This window comes from Neovison vison, chromosome 3 (assembly GCF_020171115.1).
Source record: "Neovison vison isolate M4711 chromosome 3, ASM_NN_V1, whole genome shotgun sequence".
In the NCBI taxonomy this organism is placed as follows: Eukaryota; Metazoa; Chordata; class Mammalia; order Carnivora; family Mustelidae; genus Neogale; species Neogale vison.
The window spans coordinates 201,161,075-201,188,288 of NC_058093.1; the positions used below are offsets into that span (position 1 = coordinate 201,161,075).

General features: G+C 55.9%; 1 protein-coding gene across 1 annotated transcript in view; it reads right to left on the bottom strand.

Moving 5' to 3' along the window:
- Positions 1-1,391: 1,391 nt before the first annotated feature.
- The window catches only part of TMEM132D (transmembrane protein 132D), a 575,438-nt gene continuing 549,615 nt past the window's right edge, over positions 1,392-27,214 (bottom strand). The window contains exons 6-9 of the mRNA XM_044243542.1: positions 13,696-13,901; positions 11,578-11,854; positions 8,550-8,741; positions 1,392-4,534 (exon numbers count right to left, since the gene is read on the bottom strand). Of these exons, the coding sequence (XP_044099477.1) occupies positions 3,353-4,534; positions 8,550-8,741; positions 11,578-11,854; positions 13,696-13,901 (1,857 nt within the window). The 3' untranslated portion in view covers positions 1,392-3,352. The remainder of the gene's footprint in view (positions 4,535-8,549; positions 8,742-11,577; positions 11,855-13,695; positions 13,902-27,214) is intronic.

Genomic DNA, 27,214 nt, shown 5'->3' on the forward strand with positions numbered 1-27,214 from the left:
CAATTTCCTGGAGTCCTGTGCTTCGGTTCCAGGATAGGGGTGCTAGAAAGGGCCAGGGAAGACCGGGGGGGGTCAATTGTGTGACAGGACCAGATCTACTGTTATGGCAAAAGTCTCCTGCTCTTCCTGTTGGAAACTGTCCACTCTGAGTCCCTGTGGGTTAGGTGGGGGCTCACCCCTTCCCCAGCTCCAGGCCTGGAGGTAGGCATCTGTGAGCAAGGCCTGAGTCATGACAATTTGTAGATGACAGGTTTGATTTGGCTCCAGCTTATGATGCAAGCTGCCCAGGCTTCCACGAGGATGTCTACGAAAGCCTTGACCCTCATTGTCTTGGGGACACACAACTTCTCTCTGGCTGGATTTGCTTTTTTCACTTTTGGGCAGAGACATGACCAGGGAGTGCTAATTCCCTATTCTAGGGAAAGTGGTGACATGGACCACAACTCGGAGTCAGGGAGATAATCTGGGCGTCCTGCCTGGAGGCATCAACAGCAAAGCCACTATTCCAAGGGAGGGCCAAGTTGGGTTGCAAGCCCCATTTTACCAAATTGTCTCTTTTCAAAAAAAGATAGAAATCCAGATTTTTTTTTTTTTAGGTGAAATGGCCCAAGTGTTCAATGTTGACTCAGTCTTTGTCTCTTCTGTAACCTGTTTTATCATCCTTCCTACAGTTTACAATGATCTGAAATTTATTTTGATGTTATGCCCCCTACCCGCGTAGACGTGACATCCCTGCGAGCAGGCTGGCATAGTTACTCTCCATCTCCAGGGCCGGCAGCGGTTCCAAGTGCACAGTAGCTGCTTCGTAAACACCAGGTAAATAAGTAACTGATACATCACTTGATACTGTTGCATAGATACAAGCATTTCATGCACTTTTTTTCCTCCCCCCTGCAGAAGAGTCTCCAGACTACATTTGACTATCAGAGGAATCTAAAAATCAGTCTTTTTCGTGCAGCCCAGAGCCACCGTGGGCACACTTCTGGAAGCTGACATCTGAATGGACGTGTGGGATCCAAGGAAAGGACAGAGCAATTTTCCTCGCTGCAGCCCGGAGGGAGCCGGGATATACGCTCGCCTGCCTTGGTTCTCACTTACTGCCATCAGTCAGCAGGCTTTTAGCAGAGAATTGCACATGTGATTTATTTGAAAATCCTTTCAGGTCCTGAAGGAGAGATGCTTAGTACACAATACACTTTGTCATTGTGTGTCAACATCGTCTCGGTGCAGAGAACGACATTACACCGCATAAGAGTGTAATTGGATTGTGCCGGGATCCTTAAATCTGCATTTTCATTTACCAAAAGCCACAGCGTTTGGAGGCCCATCTGCAATTGATGCCGGCCCCGCAGAGGGGGTCAGTGTATAGAAAGACAAAGGACAGCCATAAAGCCGCTGAATGCAAACTTTATATTTACAGTCGGTAAGTGTATAAACATATATTACATTCTTACGATCTACAATACATTCTGCAGGGAGATGGATTGGAGAGAGGGCAGCGGCTGCCGCGTTAAATGGGACATCACGCGGGTACAGATGGAAAGAAATATCAGGAGGGCTACTGAAAGCAAAGGACCGTCATTGAGAAAGGGTGACAGTTTAATCGCCCCACCAGACAGGGTGAGTCAAACTTGGAGACAGGAGCAGGTGGCTGATGGCTGCTGGATTCCCAGGCTTAGAGCGAATGGGGAGCACCTCGGTTGGGAGTTGGTAGGGGCAAAGGTGGAAAGAGTGAGCTGGAGGAAGGGGCACCCACAATCTCGGGAGAATTCAATTATTGGCATTAAGGAGGGGGCGGGGGAGAGGAGGAGGGGGAGGAGGAGAAGGAGAAGAGCAAAGAGAATGGAGAGACACAGAGGGAGGAGAGAAATAGGGTAGGGAGACACAGAGAGAAGGGACACACAGTGGAAAAGAGAAGCTGGAGAAGAGCATTGCAGAGCCGAGAGACAGAAAATGACAGAGGGGTGAGCCCTCCTCACCCCCCACCGCCCCGCCCCACCCCCCTGCTTCTCCGTGGCCCTTCTTGCCAGGGGTCCCGCCGCCCTGCCCCGCCTTGGCAGGAGCTCGAGCTGGGGCAAGAATACGCTCATCTCTCCCCTCATCTGCCTCCTTAGTGGCTCCCCATCTGTCCAGAGGGGTTGGAGAGACATTCAGAGTCATTCTGATTTTAAGCAAGGAAGTAAAAGCTCTCCGGACAGACTAGGGCCTCCCTCTCCTCTGCAAGCATGGGCACCTCCGTCCCTCCATCAGTCCAAGCCCGCACAGGGGTGTGGACAAGCTTCCTGCCCAGCCCCCTGTGGCACAGTGGGACCCCGGCTTTCCCAGGCCACACACTCCATCTTCGTCCACATCTATTTCTGCCACCGTGGATGGGGGACCCGGTGTGGTCATCCACGGGGCCATCACAAAACGGCTGCCCCCCCTTTCCTGAGGACCAGGGCGATGAGTGTCCCCGGGTGTTGAATTCACCATGAGAACCGCGAATCCTCAAACCCCTGCCTCTCCAAGGAAAGGACACAAGTGACGTTTGCCTGGTGGGGCCACGGCAGAGTGTCACTTGGACTTGACGCACCAGCCACGGGGGATGCTGGACAGGCCCCCGTGCCCGCACGTGAGCGACGGCTCTTCGAAGGCTGCTGGGGCAGAGCAGTGCGCATTTGAAGACGGTGAACTTGCCCGGAAAAGCCTGGTTCCTTGAACGGGTTGACATTCTGTGCCCTGTATCCCTAGTTTACCAGTAAAGGGAAGCCCCGAGTGCCCCAGAGGGCTTGCTCCTTTGTTCTCGGCATCTCATGACAAAGATATCTGAGGCCCATTTGCCCACGTGTGGCCCTTCCGTCCCTGTCGGCAGCACGCGGTCCTGCTCATGGAGGGATGCGCACCCCGGCTCGAGGAACTCGCTGCCCCTGCGTCCATCCACTCACACCCTACCCGAGTCTCGGGCTTCTGGGCTCTGCAGGAGTGAGTTCTGGACTCCCGTGGGTTTCACCATACCCAAGGGCTTTGGTTCAAGAGAAAAAAGGGTGATGGACGGGGGGCGGGGGAGGGCCGTCCTTTCCTGGGACCTCTCAGACGCTCGGTGGTGCAGAACTCATTTTTCTTCCAAGTTTTACAAACCTCGCCACGCACGATCCGTCTCAGCACCAGCCGAGACGCTGGGTGCCGGAATGTGTGCCCCGATCCCGACGCGGGGCCACCCATCCAAGCCGGCGACCTTTGCCGGGGCTCTGCCGATGGGGGCGATCTTATCTTGTCCTGTCACGTCACTCCTTTCCCAGGGGTGCCCTGGCCACACATCCCCAAATTTAAAGGCTGAGAGGTAAGTGAGAGCCCGCATCTGTGAGGGTCTGGCTTACACGTGCTCACGTAACCCTTCCACGTAGCCGTGCGGCGGTCTGCTCTCCCCGGGGTCCAGATCCTGGCAGACCCAGCGCATGTCCTCACCGCCGGCCGCTATGGAGTTCACGGTGGGGCAGCCATCGTCCGAGGGGATGGTGGTGAAGGTGGTAAATTTCACTCTTTTCCTCTTTGAGGTAGGGGACGCCGGGGGCTCGCCTCTCTGATCCCTCTCGTCTGTGACGCCGGGGCCCGGACACTTGAGCAGCTGCCCGTTGCTGCTCTTCTGGGAGTCTGTGCTGAGCAGATACTTACTCTCTTCGAAATCCACGGCCCTGTCGATGGCAGTGATCTGCTCGTCTTGGCAGGACGCGAAGTTGATGTGGTTCTCCAGCATTTCGGAGCGGTGGCTCAGGCCGACCCAGTCGTGCGAGTGACTCAGACCTTCCTGCTCCTCGAACGGAACCTGTTTGTGCCTGTACTTCAGCGCAAAGGCCACGCAGTTGACAAGGAAGACCAGAATGGCCAGGCAGAAGACCCCCAGCAGAGCGTACATGCCGATCTCCAAGTCGGTCAACCCTTTGGAGGCCTGCGTGAGGCCGTTCTCGACTGTCTCCATGTTGCTTCTGGGCAGGTCGCCCTGGGTCGGGAAGCTGCTGAGTTCGATGGGGATGGTCTGCAGGTGGCTGTCATCATCTAAAAGGCTTCCTTGACTGCTCTTCCTCTGAAAGGTCGACCTCTCCGTCGTGGACCCCCTTCCTTCCATGAGGCCCATGGAGGAACTGCTATGGTACCTTCCTCCCTTACTCCCCCACTCTTGCAAGGGTTTTTTGGGTCTTCTGTCACTGACGTTATTTTCTAGGTGAACTCCAGCCCCAGAGTGTCCGCTGTCACTGTTGTTGGGGTTCGCATCGTTTTGGCCAAACTTAACTTTGACGTTGGCTGTTCCCACGGCCAGCACGCTCTTACGTTTGGATTTCTGGCACGATTCACTGATGACCATTTCGACCTTCACCAGGGCACCTTGCCCTTCGGTTTCAGCAGCGATAATGGGCCACTTGAATTTGGGGTCTTGGTGGATGGAGACCACCTTCTCATCCAGGGAAGTGGTCATCAAGGAGAAGTCTTTGCCGTCGTAGATGTCTAAGGGGGTGATGGAACCATCGCTGAACTGGACCCAGCAACTGATGGCCGCTTCCTGTTGAATAAAATAAGTCAGTAAGCACGGGCCCCACAGCTCACGGAAGACCACGGCTTTGCACAGCAGACATTCAGTGGCAGAAATAACATAAGAACAAAGGAATGCCTTTTAAGCAGGCAGAAATTAGATCAGATGCATGAGGGTCATGGAAGACATTCAGTGCTTTTTGGAGGTGGGAAACCAGACCACAACCATGGCCTTGACGTGAGAATGAAGGGAGCCCAGGCTAAATGCCCCATAAGAAGATCTGCTTTTCTTCCCCAAGGAATTGAAAGAAAGACAGGGTTTTTTGTTGTTGTTGTTTGTTTGTTTGTTTGTTTTGGTTAATGGATGCTCCAGTTTCTTTTTTTTTTTCTCTTTTTAAAAAATTTTTATTTATATATTTATTTTTAATAAACATATAATGTATTTTTATCCCCAGGGGTACGGGTCTATGAATCGCCAGGTTTACACACTTCACAGCACTCACCATAGCACATACCCTCCCCAATGTCCATAACCCCACCCCCTCCTCCTTCACCCCTCGCCCCAGCAACCCTCAGTTTGTTTTGTGAGATTAAGAGTCACTTATGGGGACGCCTGGGTGGCTCAGTTGGTTAAGCAGCTGCCTTCGGCTCAGGTCATGATCCCAGCGTCCTGGGATCGAGTCCCACATCGGGCTCCTTGCTTGGCAGGGAGCCTGCTTCTCCCTCTGCCTCTGCCTGCCTCTCTGTCTGCCTGTGCTCGCTCTTTCTCCCTCTCTCTCTGACAAATAAATAAATAAAATCTTAAAAAAAAAAAAAAGAGTCACTTATGGTTTGTCTCCCTCCCAAACCCATCTTGTTTCATTTATTCTCCTACCCCCTTAACCCCCCATGTTGCATCACCACTTCCTCATATCAGGGAGATCATATGATAGTTGTCTTTCTCCAATTGACTTATTTCGCTAAGCATGATACCCTCTAGTTCCATCCACGTCATCACAAATGGCAAGATTTCATTTCTTTTGATGGCTGCATAGTATTCCATAAACGTAGTGATCCGAAGGGGCACGTGCACCCGAATGTTTAGAGCAGCAACGTCCACAATAGCCAAACTATGGAAAGAACCTAGATGTCCATCAGCAGATGAATGGATAAAGAAGAAAGCCAGGGTTTTTAAGGGGCACAAGATCCACGTCTATGCTACCATAAATTACAAGTCTAAGGGCAGGACTGGTTGGTGGGATCGTTTACGACTGACACACATTTCAGGGGAAAATATTGATGACATTATTTCTAAGCTGCTATAATCCCGAGTCTCCGCTCATCCCTCACAATGGAGATGAGCGCCCCTGCTCCGGACAGGGACACCCAGAGGTGCCGCAGGTTGGGTGGCATTGGTCCCGCTGCATCTGGGTCTACGGGCGCAGGTTTGCAAGAGTTTCCAGACACCGTGTTGACTGGGAGACAGGGAGCTAAACCAGCCAGGGAGACACACACCTACGTGGACTGTGTCTGCCGACCTCCTCCCCTCAGTCACACGGGGAGACAGGGAGACCAAGGTGGCCCATATCTCAATCTCTCGTCTTCTGGTTTGGTGGCTTAGATCACTCCCTTTGGCACCAGCTGGACCAGGCAGACCGTAATAAAGGAGATACTCCCTGATTGAACGCGAGCCTTGAATTTCAGGGAAGAGGTCATTGTGCTTGACCTCGAACTGGCCCTTCCTCCCAAGATCACGAGGAACTACTCCACCCCAACCCCAGGATAACTAGCCTGGAGAGGCATGTGGCCCCCACACACCCAGCCATGGCGCCATGGTGGACTGGACTGGGGACAAGGGGCCACGAGGGAACCTGCAAAGCCGTTCATCGTTGTGGTGCTGGGCCAGTGCGAGTCTCTCTCTGTCCCTCTCAAATGTGAAATCAGACAGAAGGGCTCGAAGCCTGAGCTGCGGGATGATGACTGGGGGGTGGAGCCACCTCGGGGCCCCGCAGTGATGAGGGATGCACGAATGTCCGCGTCCAGCATTACTGCAGGACAGGAAAAAGGACCACAGTGGAAGGCAGGCGCAGGGCAGGCAGTGTGAGTGTGGGGAGACCGTCGACACCCTGCGTCTTCCGAGGTGCCACAGCTGGGGTCTGCAGGAGCCCCTGGTCCTGGGAGCAGAGCCCGCACGTCTCAAGCTTGCTCGAGTACATTTCTCTTTCTGGCAACCAAAGCACCTCTAAGTATGACCGAAGTCACTTCTACCCGGTGCTGCTTGGCGTCTGGAAGTAGGAATGTGACTGCTGGCTTCAGCCCCCCCACGAGATACGCCTAGGGTTAGGGTTAGGGTCAGGCGTTGGCTTGGACCAGCTGCTAATTGCAGAATGAGGCCGAGAAACAGCCCCAGAGCCCCAGGACGGGACACCGACTCACCAGCTTCATCCAATCTGCCAGGAACCCGGAGCAGGAGACTCAAAAGCCATTGGATTTCCTGAGACTGAAATGTCAGCGCCAAGTGCACGTGGGGACCAGGGGCCATGTGAAACACGTACGGAGCCAGCCACGGGCGAGCTCGGTCGGCTCTGCATGTCACGAGTGGATCAGCCCCCTGGGCTTACTCTAACTCCGTCTCACTGCCTCCTTGAGCCCCGGGCAGCGGTCCCCTGATTTTATCATCCCACACGCAGACAGAAAGCAGCCCTGGCTTGTTTCCCCTTTGTTATCTGTGCCTTGTATCTTGCCTGGCAGCCGGCCCTGAGAACAAGGAGGCTTGTCTCTGGCAAGAGTTCGTATCTGTGACTAGAATCATCCACGTTCAAGGGTTTTATCATCGAAGCCCCTGCCCGCAAAGACCACAGCGAAGGGGCAGAGGAATTAGCTAACACAGGACGAGGAGTGCTGAGGGACAGGGACAGGCTGGGAAGATGGGAGGGCTCTGTGTGCCCTGGGACAAGTCCGGCTCTCCTCAGAGCATGGTTACAGCCTCGGCGGTGCCAGGGCTGGAAGTGCCGAGGGGACACCTGCCAGGAAGGCTTCCCGCCCTGAAGGGAAGCTGCCAGGAAACCCCCGACCTGGGCTGGAGGCCCTCCAGCAGCCCCGCGGGAGGAGGGCCCCACTTCACGAGCCCCAGCGAAAACCAGCGGCTGCAGACCACTGTCCCCTTGCTCAGCAAGGTTCACCAAAGCCTCCATGTTCCCTCTAACCAATAAGGCTTAACTCTCCTCTAACAAGGAAGGAGCGCACACAGTGTTTGTGAACGTCCTATTTCCAGCAAGGTGAGAAACCATCACGTTGACACACAAACACACAGGGCACAGGGTCAGCGCAGGCTGACGTCAAGTACAGAGAAAGGAGATGCAGACCGACGTCCCCAAGGGGTCCTTGCTTCCGCCCTGAGCTAAACAGCGAGCCTGGTGGGAGCGGCTCCTCCCATGTCCCATCGCCCCAGACCTGCTGCCCCGTTTTCCTTGCAGGGACTCAGAGCAGGCTGTGGGCACCTCCCCGGAGGCTCGTCCTCCCCCTCCCAGGGCCGTGGGGACAGCAGAAGAGCGCGAGACAGCCCCAGCGACTGCCTGAGCGCTCCTCGCACTGGGGCTAATGGGGAGTGGAGTCCTCGTCCAGCCCCTCGTCTCCTGGGGCCCATGATCCTTGATGCTGGGAAACCTTTTTCCTCCTTGCGGCTCTAAGGCAGCTCGGAAACATAAGCCACAGAGCTGCCTGGCTCCCAAACCCCTTTCCAGTCTGAGAAGCCCCTGACATGGGTCCCACTGTTCTGTGGGACCCCCAGTGAGTGACTCCACCAGACAAATAACCGATCTAACGTTTGACCTCACCCCACTGCAGGACCTCGCGTGATGTGGGACCCGCTCAGTGAATCGCCCCACCTGACCTGTGACCTGGCCCCACTTGGGACTCTTCCAGATGTCTGACCCCCGCCCCAACCAGATATCTGACCCACCTGCTGGGTGACCTCATCTGATGCGTGACCCATCTCATGGGTGACTTACCTGGTGCCTGACCTCATCTGATGCGTGACCTACTTGACCCCAGCCCTGCCTCCCTACCTGTCTGGGCCTTTGCAGAAGCTCCTGTGCCGCCGCGGTGGCAAAGATGGCTCTGTTGCTCCCTGGGCTGAGCTGCAGGGAGAGTGACAGCCCTGTCACCAGCTGGACCCCGAGGTCGGTGATGGTCACCTTTTCATCCAGCACGGTGATGGTCTTTTCTGCCAAGATGGCGTCTGACAGAGGCGACAGGATCTGAAAGGCAGAACCGACACGGAAGGAAAAGCTTTCAGCGGCCCCGGAATTTCCTCCTGTGGCCCCGGAATTTCCTCCTGCGGCATAAATGATGCTCACAGAGACAGACGAATGAGGCAGAGGGAACAGGAACGGGTCTTTCCCACTGACGTCTTCTTCCAAAAGATGTATCTCTCTTGTGAAGATGTGATGTAATTTTAAAGTCACAGCAAGGCAGTGGATGTGGGGGGACGTGACACCCCATGACCCACCAGGCACCCCGCAGTTCTTCAGGGGAGGAATTTACGTTGTCGTTCCCCGAGGGCTCGCTCATGAGTCCGAGCTGCGTGAGCATTCTCCATTACTTGTGCACGTGCATACTTCATTTAAAATTATTTCCCTTAAATAATTGGTATAAGAAACTTCACAGCATCAAGGGAAAATGGTTCTGATGGGCTAGTGACGTATTTATGTGTTTCTGTTTTACATACGTGCACGTCTGACCGGAGGCTTTTGGTCCACGTGTTACCGGAGTCGCGTCACGACAGCTCACATGCCACACCCTGGGAAACACTGAGCGTTCGGGGGATCAGCCTGCACACAGAGCTGGGGGTCCCCACCACCGGTGCCGACATCCCAGAGTCTCATTTCTCCCACGGACACCTGTGGCGTCCTGGGGAAACCAAGCTTAGGCATTTCGACCCTGCAGAGGAGAGATTCTGCTTCTGTGGAACCCTTTGTCCCACTTGCCCCTCACTCAAGTTTGAAGAGTTGAACCCTCAGCCTCCTCCTGGACACGGCTTCCAGCTTCCTTTACCCCACGTTCCTGACACGCTTCTCTCCGCGAGGTGGTGCTGGTATTTACAAAGACCTACGTCGGGATGGTGGTTTTCCCAGGTCCCCTGAAATTCGTGTATCGGGCTCCGTGATTCTTTCCAAATACCACCTCGGTCTCTAAGTCAGGTTGGGACAATCGGGACGGCAGGGGGTTACGAGCCCCAGGAAGGAAGCGGACAAGCGAATGCACAGCTCGGGAGGGCTCGGAGGAAAGAAGAGAAGGTCTCAGGACCCGTGGCCCCACCAGGACGGCGTCCGCGTCGGACGCATGGGGAGCCAGCCCATGCCCCCGACCAGAAGCCCGGACCTGTGTCATAGCCCTGGTGTTTATGCCACCCCGTGTGGGCCGGGCTAATGCTGCTCCTGGTTCCGGTCCCCACGTGGGAGAAATTCAGCTCTTCGGTTTAGATCTTCCAACTGAAAGGTAATGGTGGAGGTTTTGAGCTCTTGTCTTGGGGGCAGATACGTTCGGTTTGACATAAATAAAACATTATTTTTTAAAATACTCCTTTATTTTCCCAAGATTTTATTCATGTGTTCAACACAGAGAGAGAGCACGAGCAGGGGGAGCAGCAGAAGGAAAGAGAGAAGCAGGCTCCCCACTGAGCAGGGAGCCAGATGTGGGGCTTGATCCCAAGACCCTGGGATCATGACCTGAGCCAAAGGGAGACGCCTAACTGACTAAGCCCTGCAGGAGCCCAAATAAATAAAACATAATGGAATTAATGGCCACCCTTAAAAAAAAAAAAGAGAGAATTTCACACAAAAAGATTTTTCGCTTTTCTGGAGAAATTTGCAATATCTGGCCGTGTTAGATTTGCATTACCTTCAGCCCTTCCTCCCTCGCCACACTCTTCACCGGCCCCTATTGTGTCCCCAGCACTTGGGGCCCAAGTGGGCTTCTGTCTATCGACTCACACCCAGGCTGCTTTGCTCACTGTCACCTTCTCTGGTCTTAGAGATCACTGGAGCTTGTGACCCCTGGGTCACTTCAAACCCGTCTATTTTCCTCCTTGAGTACAATGGTCTCTCTCTCTCTTTTTTTTTTAAAGATTTTATTTATTTATTTGACATACAGAGATCACAAGTAGGCAGAGAAGCAGCAGAGAGAGAGAGAAGGAAGCAGGCTCCCTGCTGAGCAGAGAGCCTGATGCGGGGCTCCATCCCAGGACCCCAGGATCATGACCTGAGCCGAAGGCAGAGGCTTTAACCCACTGAGCCACCCAGGCGCCCTACAATGGTCTCTTTTAAATACCAGCCAATTTTCTGGAGTAGATGTGCTCTAAATCTGGCATAATCCAATACTCCCACTGACAAGGCTTCCTTGCACCCAGCTGTGGCAGAAACCCCACGGAAAGGTCGGTGGCCCAGTCGGGGGGAGCTGCTGCTGTTTGTTCTCAGACAGGAGGTAGACGACTAAACTCACGGGACCTCCTGGAATGGCGTTTTGGGGGAGTGTTTGTTCCAAAACCTCCTGTTAAATCGTGGTCCTGCCTGATCCGTCCCTAGCTGCAGCTGCCCCCAAGACTGTGAGGGGCATAATAACTTTGTTCCTCTCCTTGGCTCGTTTCTGAGATCCCCTGTTTCCTCTGGGCTTGGGGTGGGACGTGAGGCTGCGTGACATCACGGCGGGATGGAACGCCGTGATACCAGGCGATGGTGAGTGGGGTGGAGGGCTCAGTGAGAAGCTGCTGGCCGTGCCCCGGCCCACGGCTCCCATGAGGCCAGCTCAGGCCCAGAGCCTTCTCCCCACAACGGTAACACCCAGCATGGCAAGGAGACGGACAGCGTACTGGGGTTTCAAACATGACGCATCCAGGAGAACCAAGCAGCATTTGTCGATGCAAGCAACAAGGGAGGAGCTTCGAGACTCTTGTCACATCCTTACAGCCCTGACAGCGTCCAGGAGACAATCTGGTTCGCTCTAGCAAGACATGTCCTAAGCAATGACGAACAATTCTCCTCTGGGCAGAGAAGAGGCAGAGGGATACAGAGCGCCCTTGCCCTGGGGGTTGCTCACCTGAATGGTGGTCATCCCAAGCTCCTGGCCGACGAGGACCTGTCCCCCCTGCAGCTTGGCAATGCGGGGCTCCTCCACCTGCATGAAGTCGCCCACCAGCTCCGTGATGTCCACCTGCCAGTCTGAGCCCAGCAGGTGGGCCAGGTGGCCGCCCCGGTCCGCCGCCTCGGCCACGAACTGTGTCAAGACGCGCACCATGGCGTGCTGGTACTGGAGCGTGCAGCCGCGACCCCCCCTCCTGTCGTCGTCCTCCTCCTCCTCGCTGTCCCGGGCCGGCCTGTCAAATGGTCAGGTCGGGTTAGCAGGTGCTGACTGGGGCCAGCGGCAGGGGCTACAAAGGTGAGTGGGCGGGGAGCCCAGCCCGGTGGGGTGAGACCCCAAATAACCTGACCACGGGGTGACACCGGTCCTGACGATCAGAAGGGGTGGTGTGGTCAGCAGAGCTCCCAGGGGCCCCCACCTCCCAGAATGCAGTTAGCAGAATCCCGCCCCCCCTCAGAGCACAAGCTGCACCTAGTAACCTTCCCACCGCGGAAGACTGTAGCCAAAGTGACAGGGTGTCACTTCTGGGATGCGGCTTTAAGAAAGACCGTGACTCTTCTTGCTTTGTAGTCTTTCCTTGGTTCTTCCCTTGCTCGGCCTGAGCAAGCGAGCCGCCACGTCGGGAGCAGCCCCGTGGAGCTAGCCAGAAGCCAGCGCAGCGGCATCTCACACCGTGAGATCGTACGCATCTTCTTTAAGCCCCTAGGTCTGGGGACCCGTCATTACATTGTGCAGCTCAGCTGACAGGGCTGTGGGCGACCGCGATGGCCCCATCAACCAGCACGCGTGGCGGTCAGTATCGAACTTGAGGTAACGGGACAGTAAGCACAGAAAGGACCGCAATACTTTGGCTTGGGTACAGACGTTAGCTGCTCCCTTTGTGTCTGACACCTTCCGTCCAGCCAGTTCTTCCTGGCACATGGCGGTCTCCATCTGAGCAACAGCCCAGTTCTATGGCCGGATCTGAGCTGACACGGAGATGGGCCATGATCAGACGAAGCCAGTCCTCTGATGCATCCTACCGGCTGCCGCCCAGCTCGCAGCCCCAATAACCACTCCTAACCTCGCCCTGAGACCCCGCAACCAAGGAGAGGGTCCCACCAGCTCAGAAGGGTCTCTATAGAGGGTCCATAGAGGGTCACTGCCGAAACTATCTTCCCGCCACGTGTGGGACCCGCAGGCTGCATTCTGGAAGCTATCCCCTCCCCCAGAGGCAGAGAGACTAATGGGGGTGGAGCTCCAGGGGCAGGGACGTAAAGGGCCCCCCTCAGAGGAATGCCAGCTGTCCTCCCTGCTGAGCAAAGACACCGGGAGTGCTCCCTATGCTAATTCCACATACGCTCACTTTTGACTTTCTATAGGTGTCTGCCGTGCTGGTCCTCAGTGTCTCTGAGCAAAGAACCTGACCTCTTGCTATTCTCTTGGTACCTGGTGGCCCGTGCGGATAAAGGACACCTTTCCATCCAGCAGACACCTCAGGGTAAAGGACCAGGCACACGGGGGACAGTCTTCTGACCTCATCTCCCCGAAACCAAGCAATCTCTGAACTTCTGGGCTGGGGGCACAGAGGGGCGGCCCAGGTCAGCAGAGTCTGCTCTCTGGTCTTTCTAGGGGACCTCTGTCATTCGTGCCATCCCAGAATCAACAGGCCCCTTCTTCCAGTATTGACCCGTCGGTTCGGGTGGGGCTGACCTCTTCCAGGTGCTCTGACTCCAGTCAAGGAATCATGGCAAAGCCTCAGCGGACAGTGTGCTCTACGTCCTCGCTACACTGATGGCCTTGGGGACGGGCACACAGCCCAAGGGAGGCCAGCGTAACTCTAGGGCCTCTGCTGGAACCAATGGGAAGGAAAGGATGCACTTTCTGCAAGTCTGGAACTGCAAGAGAAAAGCTGGTAGAGGACGAGGCCAGCCCACGCAAGCCAGCCCACGAGGCGGGGACAGACTCCGTGCTGAGGGGGCCAATGCAGCCCCGGGTCCAGTCATGCCTGAAATTAGCTGCCCTGCAAATGAGTGTCTTTAGCAGAAGCATGTTTGCCTCTGGTCTCTGATAGGAAGTCGTGACTAGCACACCCACCTTTTGTTGGAGACAATGGGCACCCTCCAGCCCTTGATCTGGTTGAGCTCCGTGTCCGAGACCTCGATCTGCAGCGGGAGCCGGGGCACCCACACGGTCATCTCCAGGGAGCTGCTCAGGTGCTGGTAGGTGAAGTTCACCACCACGTTCACCTTGCCTTTCATCTCCTTCCCGTTGACGAAGACGTAGTCACATCTGTCAGACACCTGTGAAGAGGAGAGAGGGGTGGCAGGCGGTGAGATCTTCCCATATGCCATCGCTGTGGGAACAGCAGATGCTGTAGGGGTCTGACCGCTCCTCCTAGGACCCCTTCTTCCACCTGCCCCCCAGGTGCCACAGCCAGGCAGCCGAGCTCTCCTGCTGCATGTCCTCCGGCAGATGGCCCTTAGGCGTTGGCAGCCGTGCCCTGAGCCACTGGGTGCTGCATGCTGCCCGCCCACCTTGGCCTGCTGAGCTCTGGTCTGCCTGGAGGAGGGGCACCGTGTGCAGAGCCAACAGCCCGAGAGCCTCCTGCGGGGAGGCTGAGGCTAGTTTCACAGGAACTGCTCTGCTCTGCTCGGTTTCCCTCAACTGTGCAACCTGTGCTCTTCAGCTCCCGTACAGATTTCTCTGGAGAACTTCCATCTCAGCTGTGGGGGTGGCTGTGACCTATACTCTTCACAGTTCCTTACTGAGCCCCGTGGGATTTCTCCCCATGAGCCCTGCTGGTGTCTCTTCCTTCTGTGCTCCCCACCCTGCCCCACTCCCTCACTCTGCCTCCTGGAGCCCCTCCCCGGTTAAGTCCGTGTCCGGGGCTCTGTGCCCGGGACAGGGAGACACAGGCACGTGTTAGCTCCTGCCGTCCAATGGGTAGCCCAAGACCAGGCACTCCCCCAGGAAGGGGCAGAGCCACAGCTGGGCACTGGGGGTGTGGCTGTGCCGTCCACATTCTCAACTCCTGCCCCGTACAAGACTATTCCTCACTGCTGGCATCTGAGAGAAGAACCAAGTTCAGTGGAAGGACCTCCTCCTCTTGTCTTTGCTTTCCAGCAATCTGGGTGTGTGTGTGTGTGTGTGTGTGTGTGTTTCTTCTCATCTTAAACCAGGCCTGGGTAAGTGTCCTAGGCTAATTCGTGGCCCCTCAGAGGTCCTGAGTCTCTGGAATCTGTCAGTGTAACCTTTTCCGGTAAAAGGGGCTTTGCAGATGTGGTTCAGTTAAGAATGCTGAGATGGGCAGATTATTGGGTGATTGTCCTGGTGGGCCCCCAGGATCACCTGAGCACCCTCACAAGAGGGAAGTGGAAGGAGATTGGCGGCTGTGGCTGAGGAAGGCCACCCAGGAGGGATGCCACACTGTGGGCTCTGGCAATGCAGGGCAGGATGGAGGCACGTCCAGAGGGTCGAAAAGGCAAGGACAAGCCTCCGCCTCAAGCCTCGGGAGGGTGAGCTGCCAAAAATGCTTCTCAGTGCCTCCAGAACATGCATGTGGAGCCCAGGCCTGTGCCGGTGTGCTCGGGCGCCCTCGGACGTGGACACAAGCCCGAAGTGAGCACAGAGGGAGCACCCGTGTGGTCAGAGAGCCCTGACCACGCGCCCGGACCAGCAGCTGAGCACAGCATGTGTGGTCTCAGCACACATGAGCACTCAGGAGGGAGGGGGTTCTTGTCCTCGGTTCGCAGCTGGGCAGTCTGATGCCCCGAGATGTTCGGTAAAGCTTCCCAGGGACACACAGCTGGTAACATGAAACCCAGACGGCCACCAGGCCATCCCAGCTGCCTCCGCCTGCGGGTGCAGTACCCCTGCCTGAATGGGCCTTGCGGGCTGGATTCCTAAAGGATGCACCCCTCCCCCTGCACTCGGAGGGGTATGGAGAAAGCAAAGCAGAAATGATGACATATTCCCCATCACGAAAAGCACTTCCGACGAAGGCCCCTTTCATCCGCCCTGTTAGGCAGCCGGGATGCAAAACACACAAAGAGGAGCCTGGAGGTTCGACGCCTGGGAACGATCAGCAACAACCCTGGAGAGAAACGTGGACTCAGGCCCACGGATGAATCAGAGGAGGCTGTCTTCCTGAGTATCTGCCAATAGCAAACTACTTAAATCTGATGGAAAGCCCGATGGAACAACGCAGGCGGCTTTGTCCCCATTGTGGCCTGGCCACCACGCCTGAAATCTCAGGGTTTTTCTCTTTCAAGTCTTCCAGCAAATCAGGCTGATTGTCACAGATGAGCTGACTGGAGGAGGGGGAGGGAGGGTGGGCGAAGGGAAGGAGGAGGGGGGGGGGGGGGGGGAGGAGGGAGAGGGAGGGGAGTAGGAGCAGGTGCACAGGGAGGAGGTGAAGAGGGAGGGAGAGGGAGGGGAGAGGCAGGGGGAGGAGGGGGGAGGGGGAAGAGGAGGAAAAAGACTGGGGAGAGAGGGAGGGAGGGAGGGCGGGAGGTGCGGAAGGAGGGAGGTGGAGCGGGAGGAGGAGGAGGGAGGGAGGTTGGGTTTGGAAGATGGGTTTTCAGGGCCCTGGGCTGCTTCATGGATGTAACTGTCTGGCCCTCTCGTTGAAGGAGGGGTTCAAGGACAAGGGGGTAGGACAGCATCTCAGGTAGGCCCGAGGCCTCGACACCCCTCCCCCGCAGCAGAAGACAGAGCAGGGCGGGTACTGGGGTAAATGTTGAATACAGAGCTCGGTCTTCATGTTGTGTTATGTTTTGCTTTGCTTTGAGATTCAGTGTTTATTCCTCAAAGTAATAAGAAGGAGGGGGAGCTAGACATTGATGAAAGCAGGAGGGAAGGCAGGACTTCACACCTAAGCAGTGTCCTTTAAGGGGCAGGTGGAGCCACGGCATCCGGGGCAGGAACTGCAGTACTCGGGCTGAGGGCAGGGTGCTGCGGTAGACGCATGCACGTGCGTGTGCACATGTCTGTGTGCCTGTGTGGTGTGTGGATGTATGCGGGATGAGCATTGCATGTGCATGTTCACAGGCATGTGTGCACGCACAGGCACACAGGTGTGCGTGTTCAGGTGTACATGTGTGCACGGCCATGTGTGTGCACCCATGTGCATGTGTGCATATGCATACGCATGTGTCTGTGTGCACACACTGTGTATGTGTGCACACATGTGTGAATGTGCAGGTGCACAGATGTGCACGGTTGCACACGTTGTGTGTCTGTGTGGGGGGGTATACATGTTTATGTGTTTGTGCGTGCATGCGTGTATGTGCTCATGAGAGTGCATGTGGGCAGCGTGTGTGCAGATGGGTGCGCGTGCAGGTATACACATGCGTGTGTCTGTGTGTGTGCCTGTGCACACATGCATGTGCGTGTGTCTGCAAGCACAAAGTGTTCATGGCAAGTAATAAGAGCACCAGCTGTCTGATGGCAGGTTCTGTGGATCTCCGTCCCTACACTTCTCCGGGTTTCCGTGCACGGCCAGAGTCCGCACGTGGCGGGGGCACGACGTCTTGCCAGCAGCATCTGGCCCTAGTTTGGGCGCACAGTGGGACTGTGCTTCTAGCTCACATGTTGTTAGGGACGGGACCCTCCTAACAAGAAGTTGGGAGCAGGAGCCGTGTGTCACCTCCCCGTGGGGACACTTAATTTCCCAAGAGGGACCTTCCAAGGCTCCCCGTCCCTATCCAGCCGGGAGCCCAGCAGGCCACGCCGCTGAGCTCAGAGCCCCCCCCGCAAAGCTGTGGGGACAGGCATCAGGCAGCCCGGGTGGCAAGCAGAACTGTCTCATTTGAAGTTGCTAATTACGGGTTACGTTCCTTCACATTAGCCAAGCTATCCCACCCAGCCACACGCACAGACACGTCCTGAGGACTGCATTAGTAGCGAAGGAATACACCAAATTCACAGGTTCTGTGGGCTGTGGCAGGGTGAGTAAGACACATGAAGGCAGATGAAATAATGAGAGGGGTGCTGGGAAGATCCTAATTCCTGGAAACACAAAATGAGCCAGGAATGCAACTGGGGTCTGCCCCGGGGGCCAGAGGTCTTGGTTATAAACAAGCATCTTTCCAGGATGCCCAACTTCGGGGACCCCTTCCCCCAGCACTGCCTCATGCTAATGGCTTTCTAATGATGGAAACAATGTGCAAAGGAAGTAAGCGAAAATCAGGGAAGAATGACCCGTGGCTTTGCAAGGCTGCACCTTGGAGGAAGCTTTGGGGAGGTTGGTGGGGATCAGAGGAGAGAATGAGAGCCCACCCAGGAAGGACTCTGGCAGTGAATGAAAGGAGGTGTCCTGAGCCTCTGTGCTGGGGAGTTGGGGGCATAACACCTGCCTGGGGGTCCTGAGCTCACAATTGCATGGTTTGGGGACCCAGAAACGCCAGGTCCTGCTTGTTATCATTCTCACAGGGGAGCAGACCTCAGCCTGGGGGTGTCCGAGATCTTTCTCTGCCTATGACTTTCTCTGCCCCATCCTTCACTGATTCTGAGTGTGCTCCAGCCTGTCTGGGGGAAGCAAAAAAGGGGTGTGTGTGCGAAAATACCCAGAAAGAGGGAGGGGGAGGGAGGGAGACTCACATGGCAGATGTCATTCACTTAAAGATTTTGAGATGAGATTATCTTGGATTTGGGGGCAGGCCACAAATGTCATCAGCATCCTTGTAAGGGAGACACAGAGGGAGATCTGAGAGACAGAAGAGGAGGAGGCCACGTGTAGGTGAAGCCAATGACGTGGCAGGGTCATGGCCACTCAGGCAGGAGGGCAGGAGGGCTGGCTGCCAGCATCCCCCACCAAGAGGCAGGAGCAGACCTTCCAGGGGCCCCCAAGGGGGCATCATTTTGACTTCCGGCCTCCAGAATTGTAAGGAAAGTATTCCTGTTGCATTAAGATAGCAAACTCATGGTCCTTTGTCACAGTGGTCACTGGAGACCAGTGCCCCCGGCCCCGGGGCATGGCTCTCCCTGCCTTGTCCCCTACTTACAGGCCTTCCCCTGGGGCGTTCCACACCAAGCCATCCACATGGGTGCCAGCCCATGCTTGGCTCCACGCAACCTGACCAAAGGCTGGGTTCACTCTGAGTTGGGAAGACCCCTGTCGGGTCCTCCCCAGAGCCCACCTGGGTCCTCCGGCATCCTGCAGTCCCTGCAATAACCAGATGGGCAGGACTCGTCCCGTCTCCAGGCTCCCATCTTCCCCTCCCTCTCCCTGACTGTTGCCAGATGAATGGACACACGGATCAGTCCAGGTGAGCAGACAAAACCTGCCCGTTCCTTCCGAACGACGCTACACGGTGATGAAGGTGGGAGGGAATGATCTGGGGGGACTCGCCCCTCTTTCAGACTCTGCTTCCAGGCAGCCGCCCTGTGCCATGGTGAGGATACTGTCCAAACACTGGCCCTGCTGTGCACAATCCCTCACTTGAGTCAATTTAATGCCATCTCTCTTTTCTGTTCAAATGCTGTAAGAATTCAAATCTTATTTAAATATCACCAACATTCATGGGAAAATGTATGTTTTTCTGATGTTTTCTCTCCCCCCCCCACCCAAGAGCTAGAGGTAAGGATGTTAGAATTCTACCCCTCCACCCAGATTTGGTAAAAGTAAACAGCCTATCAGGATATTTGCACCCAGTTCTCAAGGGAGGTGTTACCTGTTTGAGATTAGTCTTTATCCTGGACAAAAATCACACCATTAATAATAGTGATAGCAACAGGCGCAGGGTCTAATATTTGCTGAGTGTTTGTTATGTGCAAGGCACCTATGCTAAGCATCTCACATCTAATTCCAAATAATTTTCCACATATGTCTGTTGGGTAGGTACTGCTGTCTCATGTTCCAGAGCAGAAACTGAGGCACACCCTCCCATGGCCATGCGGGACATCTTTCACTGGGCTAATGGATCAGAAGATAAATTTCCTGGCTTACCAGGCTAGGCTAATTTATCGGGAGGCAACTGGCATCTGTTAAAGCGAAGTAGGCAGGCTTCCACCAAGGGACAAGCAAGTTTTCAGTGAACACACGGAGGACAGAGAGCTGTGGCAGTGTGCAAAGGGAGCAAGCGGACTGCAAATCGGATGGCCCTGACGGGCTCACCTGTGTGCCCCTTCATTTCCCTCTGTGGAAGCCATAGCTCCCAGGACCTCAGGTTGGGACTCATTTTGCAAACAGGGCCTTGAAGAAGTAATAAGATGTGGCCTTTTATCAGGAGCAGGACATGCAGAGGCCTGGGGTGCTTGTAAGAAGGGGGGGCACATGTGGACAAAGGGAGGAGGCAGCCATCCCCAAGGACAGCAGCCTCAGGAGAAAGGCAGCATCCCGACCTTGCACTTCTAGCCCCAGAATTGTAGGAAAATCAACATCTGCTATGTAAGCCCCTGGCTGGGGTATCTCCTTACGCAGCCCGAGCCGAACCCTAAAGCCTGTTTTCCCACTGTGGGAGGAGATGGTCTGTGGGCAGGGGTCCCCCAGCACTCAGTGGGGCTTCACATGGCAGCGGTGAGAGTGGGTTCCCAGGACTGCTCTGCCGCTCCTGCCCAAGGCTTACATGCAAGGACTTGACTCATCCCTGATGGTCACCTCTCAAAGCAGAGTTCCCACAAGGCCCACCATGCAGAACAGGAAACTGAGGCATTGGGTGACCGGTTTGGGTTTGCATGGCTGGAAAGCACTGGGATTTGCACCCAGGCCATGTTGGCCCTCTTCTCCTGGCTCCACACCGTGTGACTGCAGAGCTCTCTGAGGAGCAGACCCCGAGACAGAAGGTCAACCAGGCAGCAGCTTCTGTGGACAGAGCAGGAAGGGGCACAGAACGGGCGGGGGGCTCTCCAGTCCAGCGCAAATCTGGCGAAACCCCTCCCAGCTACAGCAAGGGGCCCGGGGGCCAAGGCTGGCTGCCCATGAGAGAAACCACACGTGGGTGCCAGTAGCCAGGGCCTCATGCCTCCGTCTTTGTCATCTGTCAGCTGGGGCTGCCAGAGGAACAGCACGGCTCAGCTCAGAACCAAGGCACCCAGGGAGCTCAGCTACCCACGCTCCTCAGCAGAACAGAGAGCCCCTTCCAGAGGAGCATCCGAGGGGCACCCCCCCATCCCACGTGGCTACTTGTTTATGTCACCACACACGGATTTTCTGGCATCTTTGGAATCATCTGTGTGCAACAGCCTAATTTTCCTTCTAAAACACTAAATTTAAGTTCCCAGGAGGCTCTGTTATTTTAAAACCAAAACCAAACCTTTTGCACAAGCCCACATTCCCACTTGTAGTGTTCCCCTGGGTCAAAAGGAAGAAGGCACTCAGGGAAGGCTCTTTTGTCTTTGTTCTCAACACGACTCCACATGGGGCCGGTGCCGTGGGTCACAGTGGCCTCCTGGCCCATGCCAAAGTGGGTGTCCAGAGCCGCACACAGACTCATGCACATCTCCCTCTGGGGCTCCTGGAGACAAAACTCCCCGTTAGGTGCAGACGTACACGAACAAAAATACAGACACAAGGGGGAAAACCGGAATCCTTGGGGAAAGCATCTCCAGGACTGACTTCCGTTCTGCCACCAGCACTCAGCTTTTCCTTGAAATACCTTCTAACGGTCCTCGGAAGCAAGCAGCCCCCTCTGGAAACTACCAGATGTGCGTCTCGCTCTTTTCCTTCCCTTGTGGATGGCATGATGGTCTTGACCCTGAAGGCACAGTCAAGGTCAGGAGGAAGTGGACATGTGCTTCCTTTTGGACCTGAGTGTCGGTGTTCCCTTCGCAGTCCGTGGAGCTCCTGCAGGGACAGAGCCCAGGGGTATGGAGCCCGTGTCCCCCACACTCCAAGCAGCAGCTCCGGAGCCCAGCGTTAGAGTTCCAACACGGGACATGGGAGACACAGGGCCTCAAGAGTTGGGGAGGGCCAGTACTGTCCTGGCGCTCCAACCGGGGCCGGGCTCTGTGGGGCAACCCTGCAAAGCAGATGTCGGATGTGCTCCCTGCACCTTTCTGGGCTCTGCCTCCCAGGATTTTCCCACTTCCTTCTGGGACCTGCGGGCATCACCCCAGTGCCCTCACCTGCTGTGGGGCAGCGGCTGGTCTGTGCAGTTTCTACTCCACACTCACGGAAGCCACTGGGTTAAAGCTGTTCAGAACAAGGGTTCCACCACCCAGGGCCCCCTCCTCAGAACCCTGGGTCTCACGCCCAACGGTAACCCCTCACATTCAGAGGGACCCATGACAGCAGAGCAGTGACCTGTGCAAGGGGACATTGTCTCTGTGTTTGTAGTTCTGGGGCCGTCTTTGTTCTTGCAGGTCCGGGCGGGGAGTCGGGGGGCGGCTGCTGTATCACGGTGCCTCCGTGGCACCCCCTGGGTCTCTGCTTCCCCTTTCAGCAGGGGCTTCGCAACTTTGTATCCAGTTACAATCCCCCCTATTCCATTCTCTCTGGTCCAGTGACCGACGTACCTGCCTCCCAGCTGTGCTCTCAGTGATATGGCGCAGGGAGGAGGCAGCCGCCTTTGCCGGGGGCAGTGCGACTTCTAGGTCCTTCGCGAAGATGTCTGCAGGGTGGGGAGGTGGCCGAGCATCCCGGAGATGGATGCGGCTTCTATTCCTCGCGTCCTCCTACCCAGTCCTGACACTGCCCAACTCCGTGGGTGTCATGGGTCCGACAGAGCAGAAGTGACGTGTGTCACTTCCAAGGGGGGCACGAAGAGCCGGCGCGCATTCTCTGTGATCTTTCCTCCTGCCTGGGAGCCCTGAGATGCAGGTGCCCTGAGATGCTGGGCCATCTCTGCTTCTGCGGGGATGCCCTGCGGGGCACCCGTCGGTGTCTGAGAACAGGGGGTGTGGGCTGAGGCTCCACCTCTGGTACCCGGCCTCGCGGAGCCCACCCTGCCTAGCTGGTGTGGTGGGAAAGACCTGTCTCCGATCCACAGCATCCTCCAGGCCTGGAACAGTGCCCGGGGCCCAGTGGATACGCCCTAGCACACGGATGGATGAACGGAGGTGAGACCCACTTTGCAACGGGTCCTGATGTGGACTCCGGTGTGGCACCAGATTCCCTAAGCCCGCAGGTCCAAGCCGGTCGGTCATCACACCTGCATTGTTTTGACGAATATTCCGCGAGGCTCCCTTTAACATCCTGAAAGGGACTCACAGGTAACAGAACTCGCCTACAAGACGCTTTATGAACATTACTGTCCCTGACTGGGTATACAGTGCACATGAATTTATAAGGGAGTGACGCCCATTTCAAAGGGCAGCTTCTTCAGCACGACTCACCAGGAAATGTCACGAAGCTCCCTCCCCCCGCACCTGGACACAACCAAAACGAATACCACCCTGCCTGCCCCTGCCCCCGCAAAGGCAGCAGGTCCCAGGACGAGGGCACAGAGAGGCGGCCCGGAGCCGTGCCCATGAGGAGACCTCCCCAGGTGGGTGACAGTTCCTGGTAAAGTCACCCACAAACGCAAGCATTCCTTCGAATTACCCTGCGTTGGCTCCTGAGAAATTCGGTGTGCTGTGTATTCAGCTGTGGTCCAGATAATAGGGGCACCTGTTCCCCCTAGAGGGACATGTAAATGTGAGGGACGCGGGACACGTTTTTATAGCGTGAGACTGTTGGGGAGGCCACACTGATGGACATTAGTGCCTCTGACTTTTGCTCACGAAACTCACAAGAACAATGCAACGCTCCCACATTTTGGCCGACCCGCCCCCTGGGCCCCAGTGGCAGGCTCGTCCCTGTGGCCATCTGTGATTCTAGACTGGACATTTTATCCTTAGACCTGGCCCTGCTGGGTCCTCAGAGGGCACTCAGCGGCCCCAGTGCATGAGCTTCCTTTGCGCAGGTGCCAGTGTTCGGAGGAGAATCACCGGCTTGCTGTCGGCACGCGGGCAGACGAGCCAACAGGGTGAGGTGTCTTCACAAGGACCAGGGTGTGCCTGGGCAGCCCTTCTGCTTTGTGGCAGAGGAAGGAAGCAGCAGCAGCTTCTGGGAGCAGCAGAGACAACACACATTTTTCTTCTACGCCGCGAGAATGAGCCTTCCTGTTAATGGCTCTCCTCCCCTCATCCATCCCTCTCCCGACCCGCTGTCGGTGCGCGTGTGATCAGCATACAGCAGCCGCAATCAAGAGGCTCGCCTGCCCTCCTCTGGGCCGGCCACTCCGCCGCCACAGGAAGTAACCGGGCCGGGGTCTGGGCAGGATGTCCTGCTAGTAGAGGACGCCCCAGGCTTGAGCCTGACCACCGCTGAAGATACTCCGAAAGGAGAGGGCATCCTCCCTCCGGCAGAGGTGTCCATGCGAATGGTGCCCTTCCGCCAGAGCCCTGCAGTGCACAACCTGTCCAACCACACAGGGCGACTCTGGAAGACAGTGCTTGACTCTGTAGCATGGAAAACACACTAAATCATCCCATCACCAGCCCCGTTGCCAAAGGCATCATAGGCTCTTTTCGCTAGTTGCTTCCCCGGCACTGAGCCTTCCCTCCAGGCTGAGTGTGCTGGGTGTCACCTCTGCCAGCCCTTCCGGGACTTCTGTCTCAGGCTTTCCCAGTCAGGGTTTACTGGCGAGTGGGACAGCCCGCTCTCATTAGTGAGACCATCTGCTCACCTGCTCCGGCCTCCCTCCTTCTACGGAGCTCCCCTCAGCAAGTCGCCGAACACGAGGGTTCCCTTCCATGCCTGTGCCATTTCCCCCACTTGTAGGGAAGGAAATCCCAGGAATATTCCACGAATGGCAGCCAGACAGACAGACAGGTGCCGACCAGGAGCTCCGACACTGGTTCCACATTTTACCGACCTGATGCTGTGAGCTGCTTGCCTCACCTGTGTGCTCCCTGCCTGTATTCTCCCCACCTGTGTATTCCTCACCTGTATGTTCCCCACCTGTGTGCTTCCCCATGTGCTCCCCACCTCTGTGTTCCCCACCTATGTACTCCCCACCTGTGTGCTCCAGGACACAGCTGCAGACCAGGAGCAGCTCCCCACCTGGAAAATGGAAGTGATAGGCTAGCACTCCCCTTAGGGAGATATAGGGTTGAATGGTGGTCCCTGGAGGCACGGGGAGCAGGTCCCAGCACGTAGGAGAGAGAGAGACACAGCTGGCTGACATGATGGAAACCCAGCCCATGATGGAAACCCTTGCCAGCCCTTCTGGCAAGGCCGCTCTCAAGTCCGAGTCTAGCCCAAGTCTGCATTGTTGCAGGATGGACGGGTCCCCTGCATCATCTCCCCAAGCAAGCACCACCAGCTCCCCGAGGCCTGCACTCCCGTTCCCCGGCACCGGCTGAGACTCCTGGCTTCAAGGAAACCTGAGGAAAGTTACTTTCCCCTTGATCCTGGCAGGAGAGCCTAAGCCAAGCTGCTTATCTGTTCTCCCAGCCTGGTCTTGGTTTTGGAGTTTGGGTTTGGGGAGATGGCTCAGATCTGAAACCTTTGGGCAGCCTGCTGGTGTGGGACAGGCATGGCCCCACAGGAAGAGGGGAGACCACGGCCCCACTCAGGCTGGTGGGGGCCACGTGAACTCCTCCACCCCCTCTGCCATCCGGGGAGCCTCTCGGGCCAACACCTTGGCTCGTTCACTCAAACGTGTTATTCTCCAAACCGTAGCAATGTTCCATCCACCTGCAGAACAACATCGGAATCAGACCTAACCTCTAGTTCTAATATTTTGGTTAAAATTTTTGACCTGCTTTTCCCACCGTTTTGTTCTGACATGTTGTGAATGGAGAGAAAGACTGAAATTGTACAACGAACGCCGGAGACCCGCCCCCAAGCTTCCATGCGTTTTTCCTGTATTTGCTTTATCACAGATCTCTCCGCGTTCCAATCTTCTTTTATGATTCATTTCAAAGGAAGCTGCGAACATCAGTACCGCTAACACTAAATGCTTCACCCTGCCGCATCTCTGCTCCCTCCCTCCAGGCGCCCTCCACAAGGCTCGCTTGCAGCCCAGTTCTGCCCCTTCCGAAGACGCACAGGGCCTGAGTGTGCCCCACATGCTGGGATCCAAGAGCCCCGGCGGAGGGAGAAAGCAGCAAGCTCTGTCGCATCATCCATCCTCCCTCCTCCGTCATTTAGAAAATTCACTAGTAGTGATTCATTCCTTTGGCAATAAGGCTCTTCGGTCCCTATTAACCCCAGAGCGAGCCATCCTTAAGTCTTTCTTTAAATTTTGCCTTCTTTATTTTTCTGATCAGTGACAGAATATGACATAGATACAAATGAACGTGAACCCTGTATGATAGTATGAATAATTACAAAGCAAGCATAGACCCCCCCAAATCAAGAAATAACTCATTGCCTCAGAAGAAATAACTCAGTGTTGTACTAACACCATCCCTCTCTGTCTCATCAGAGGTGCCTAAGTCAGCAGAGAAGAGGGGCCGAGATGCCTGCAGGAAAGGGGAGGGGAGGGCCACGCCCGGCCTGCCTCCTCCGGTGGCACAGACCGCCCAGCGCGACCCTCCATGTGAGTCACCCGGGTTCGCACTGCTTGCACACCTCTGTGGGCTCCAGACACCACACAGGTGCGTGAGGGAGAGCGCGGGTGCTCTGCCTACTGTCACAGAGGGACCACCAGGGCGGACCCCTGGGGGCAAGGCGCCCAGGAACAGCCTACATACCATTGTTACTTTACACCATGTGATTGTATCACCAAATCGGAATACATGATAAAAACCTAGATCTCCAGGACCCTCCGCAGACCTTCCCCACTGTGTTGGCTTGTGTCCCCCAAATTCTTGTCTACCTAGAGCCTCGGAATGTGATCTTGTTTGGAAATAGGATCTTTCCATCCCCCATCCCCCTACCCACCTACCCACCCCCAGCAACCCTCAGTTTGTTTCCTAGAGTTAAGAGTCTCTTATGGTTTGTCTCCCTCTCTGATTTCATCGTATTTTATTTTTCCTTCCCTTTCCCCAGGGCTCCTCTCTTTTGTTTCTTAAATTAAAATACGAGTGAAATCATATGGGATTTGTCTTTCTCTGATTGACTTACTTGGAACCCCTTCCAGTTCAATCCACGCCGTTCCCCTGCCCCTGCCCCCACGGAAATGCTAACCCCTCCCCCATATCACAGCCCACACTTCCCTGTTTCTAACCTTTGGTATAAACGGGTTGCACCATGTGTTCCTGTCTGGTTTGTGGGAACACGCACGGTTCACTCATCCATCCTCCCGTGTGGACATCTGGGGATTTCCAGGGTTTGGCATGACAGGTGATGCTGTCACAGACAGACGTGTACCTGTCCTTGGAGGGACACACGCAGGCATTCCAGTCGGGGGCGGGGCTATCTGGGTGGGGGGTGGACTCAAAGCCTCACAGAGTTTCCACATCCCTGCCTGCTTGGGCTCCCTTCATCACTTTTATTTGGACAAAAGTGCACAGAGCATTCTTTTAAAACCCCAGACTTATCCGATTACTACCGCCTTCCTCTCGGGACACCATTCTGAGAACTCCTCCGTGGTTTTCCATCACTTTGGGATAATACAGTAAATTCTCACGGTGCCCCCCATGGTCTGATGTGGTCTGGCATCCGCTGGCTCGCCAGGTCCCACCGGCACATGTCCTCCGCAGCCCCTGACTAAGTGAAAGGAACCAGGCTGCATACTGTGTG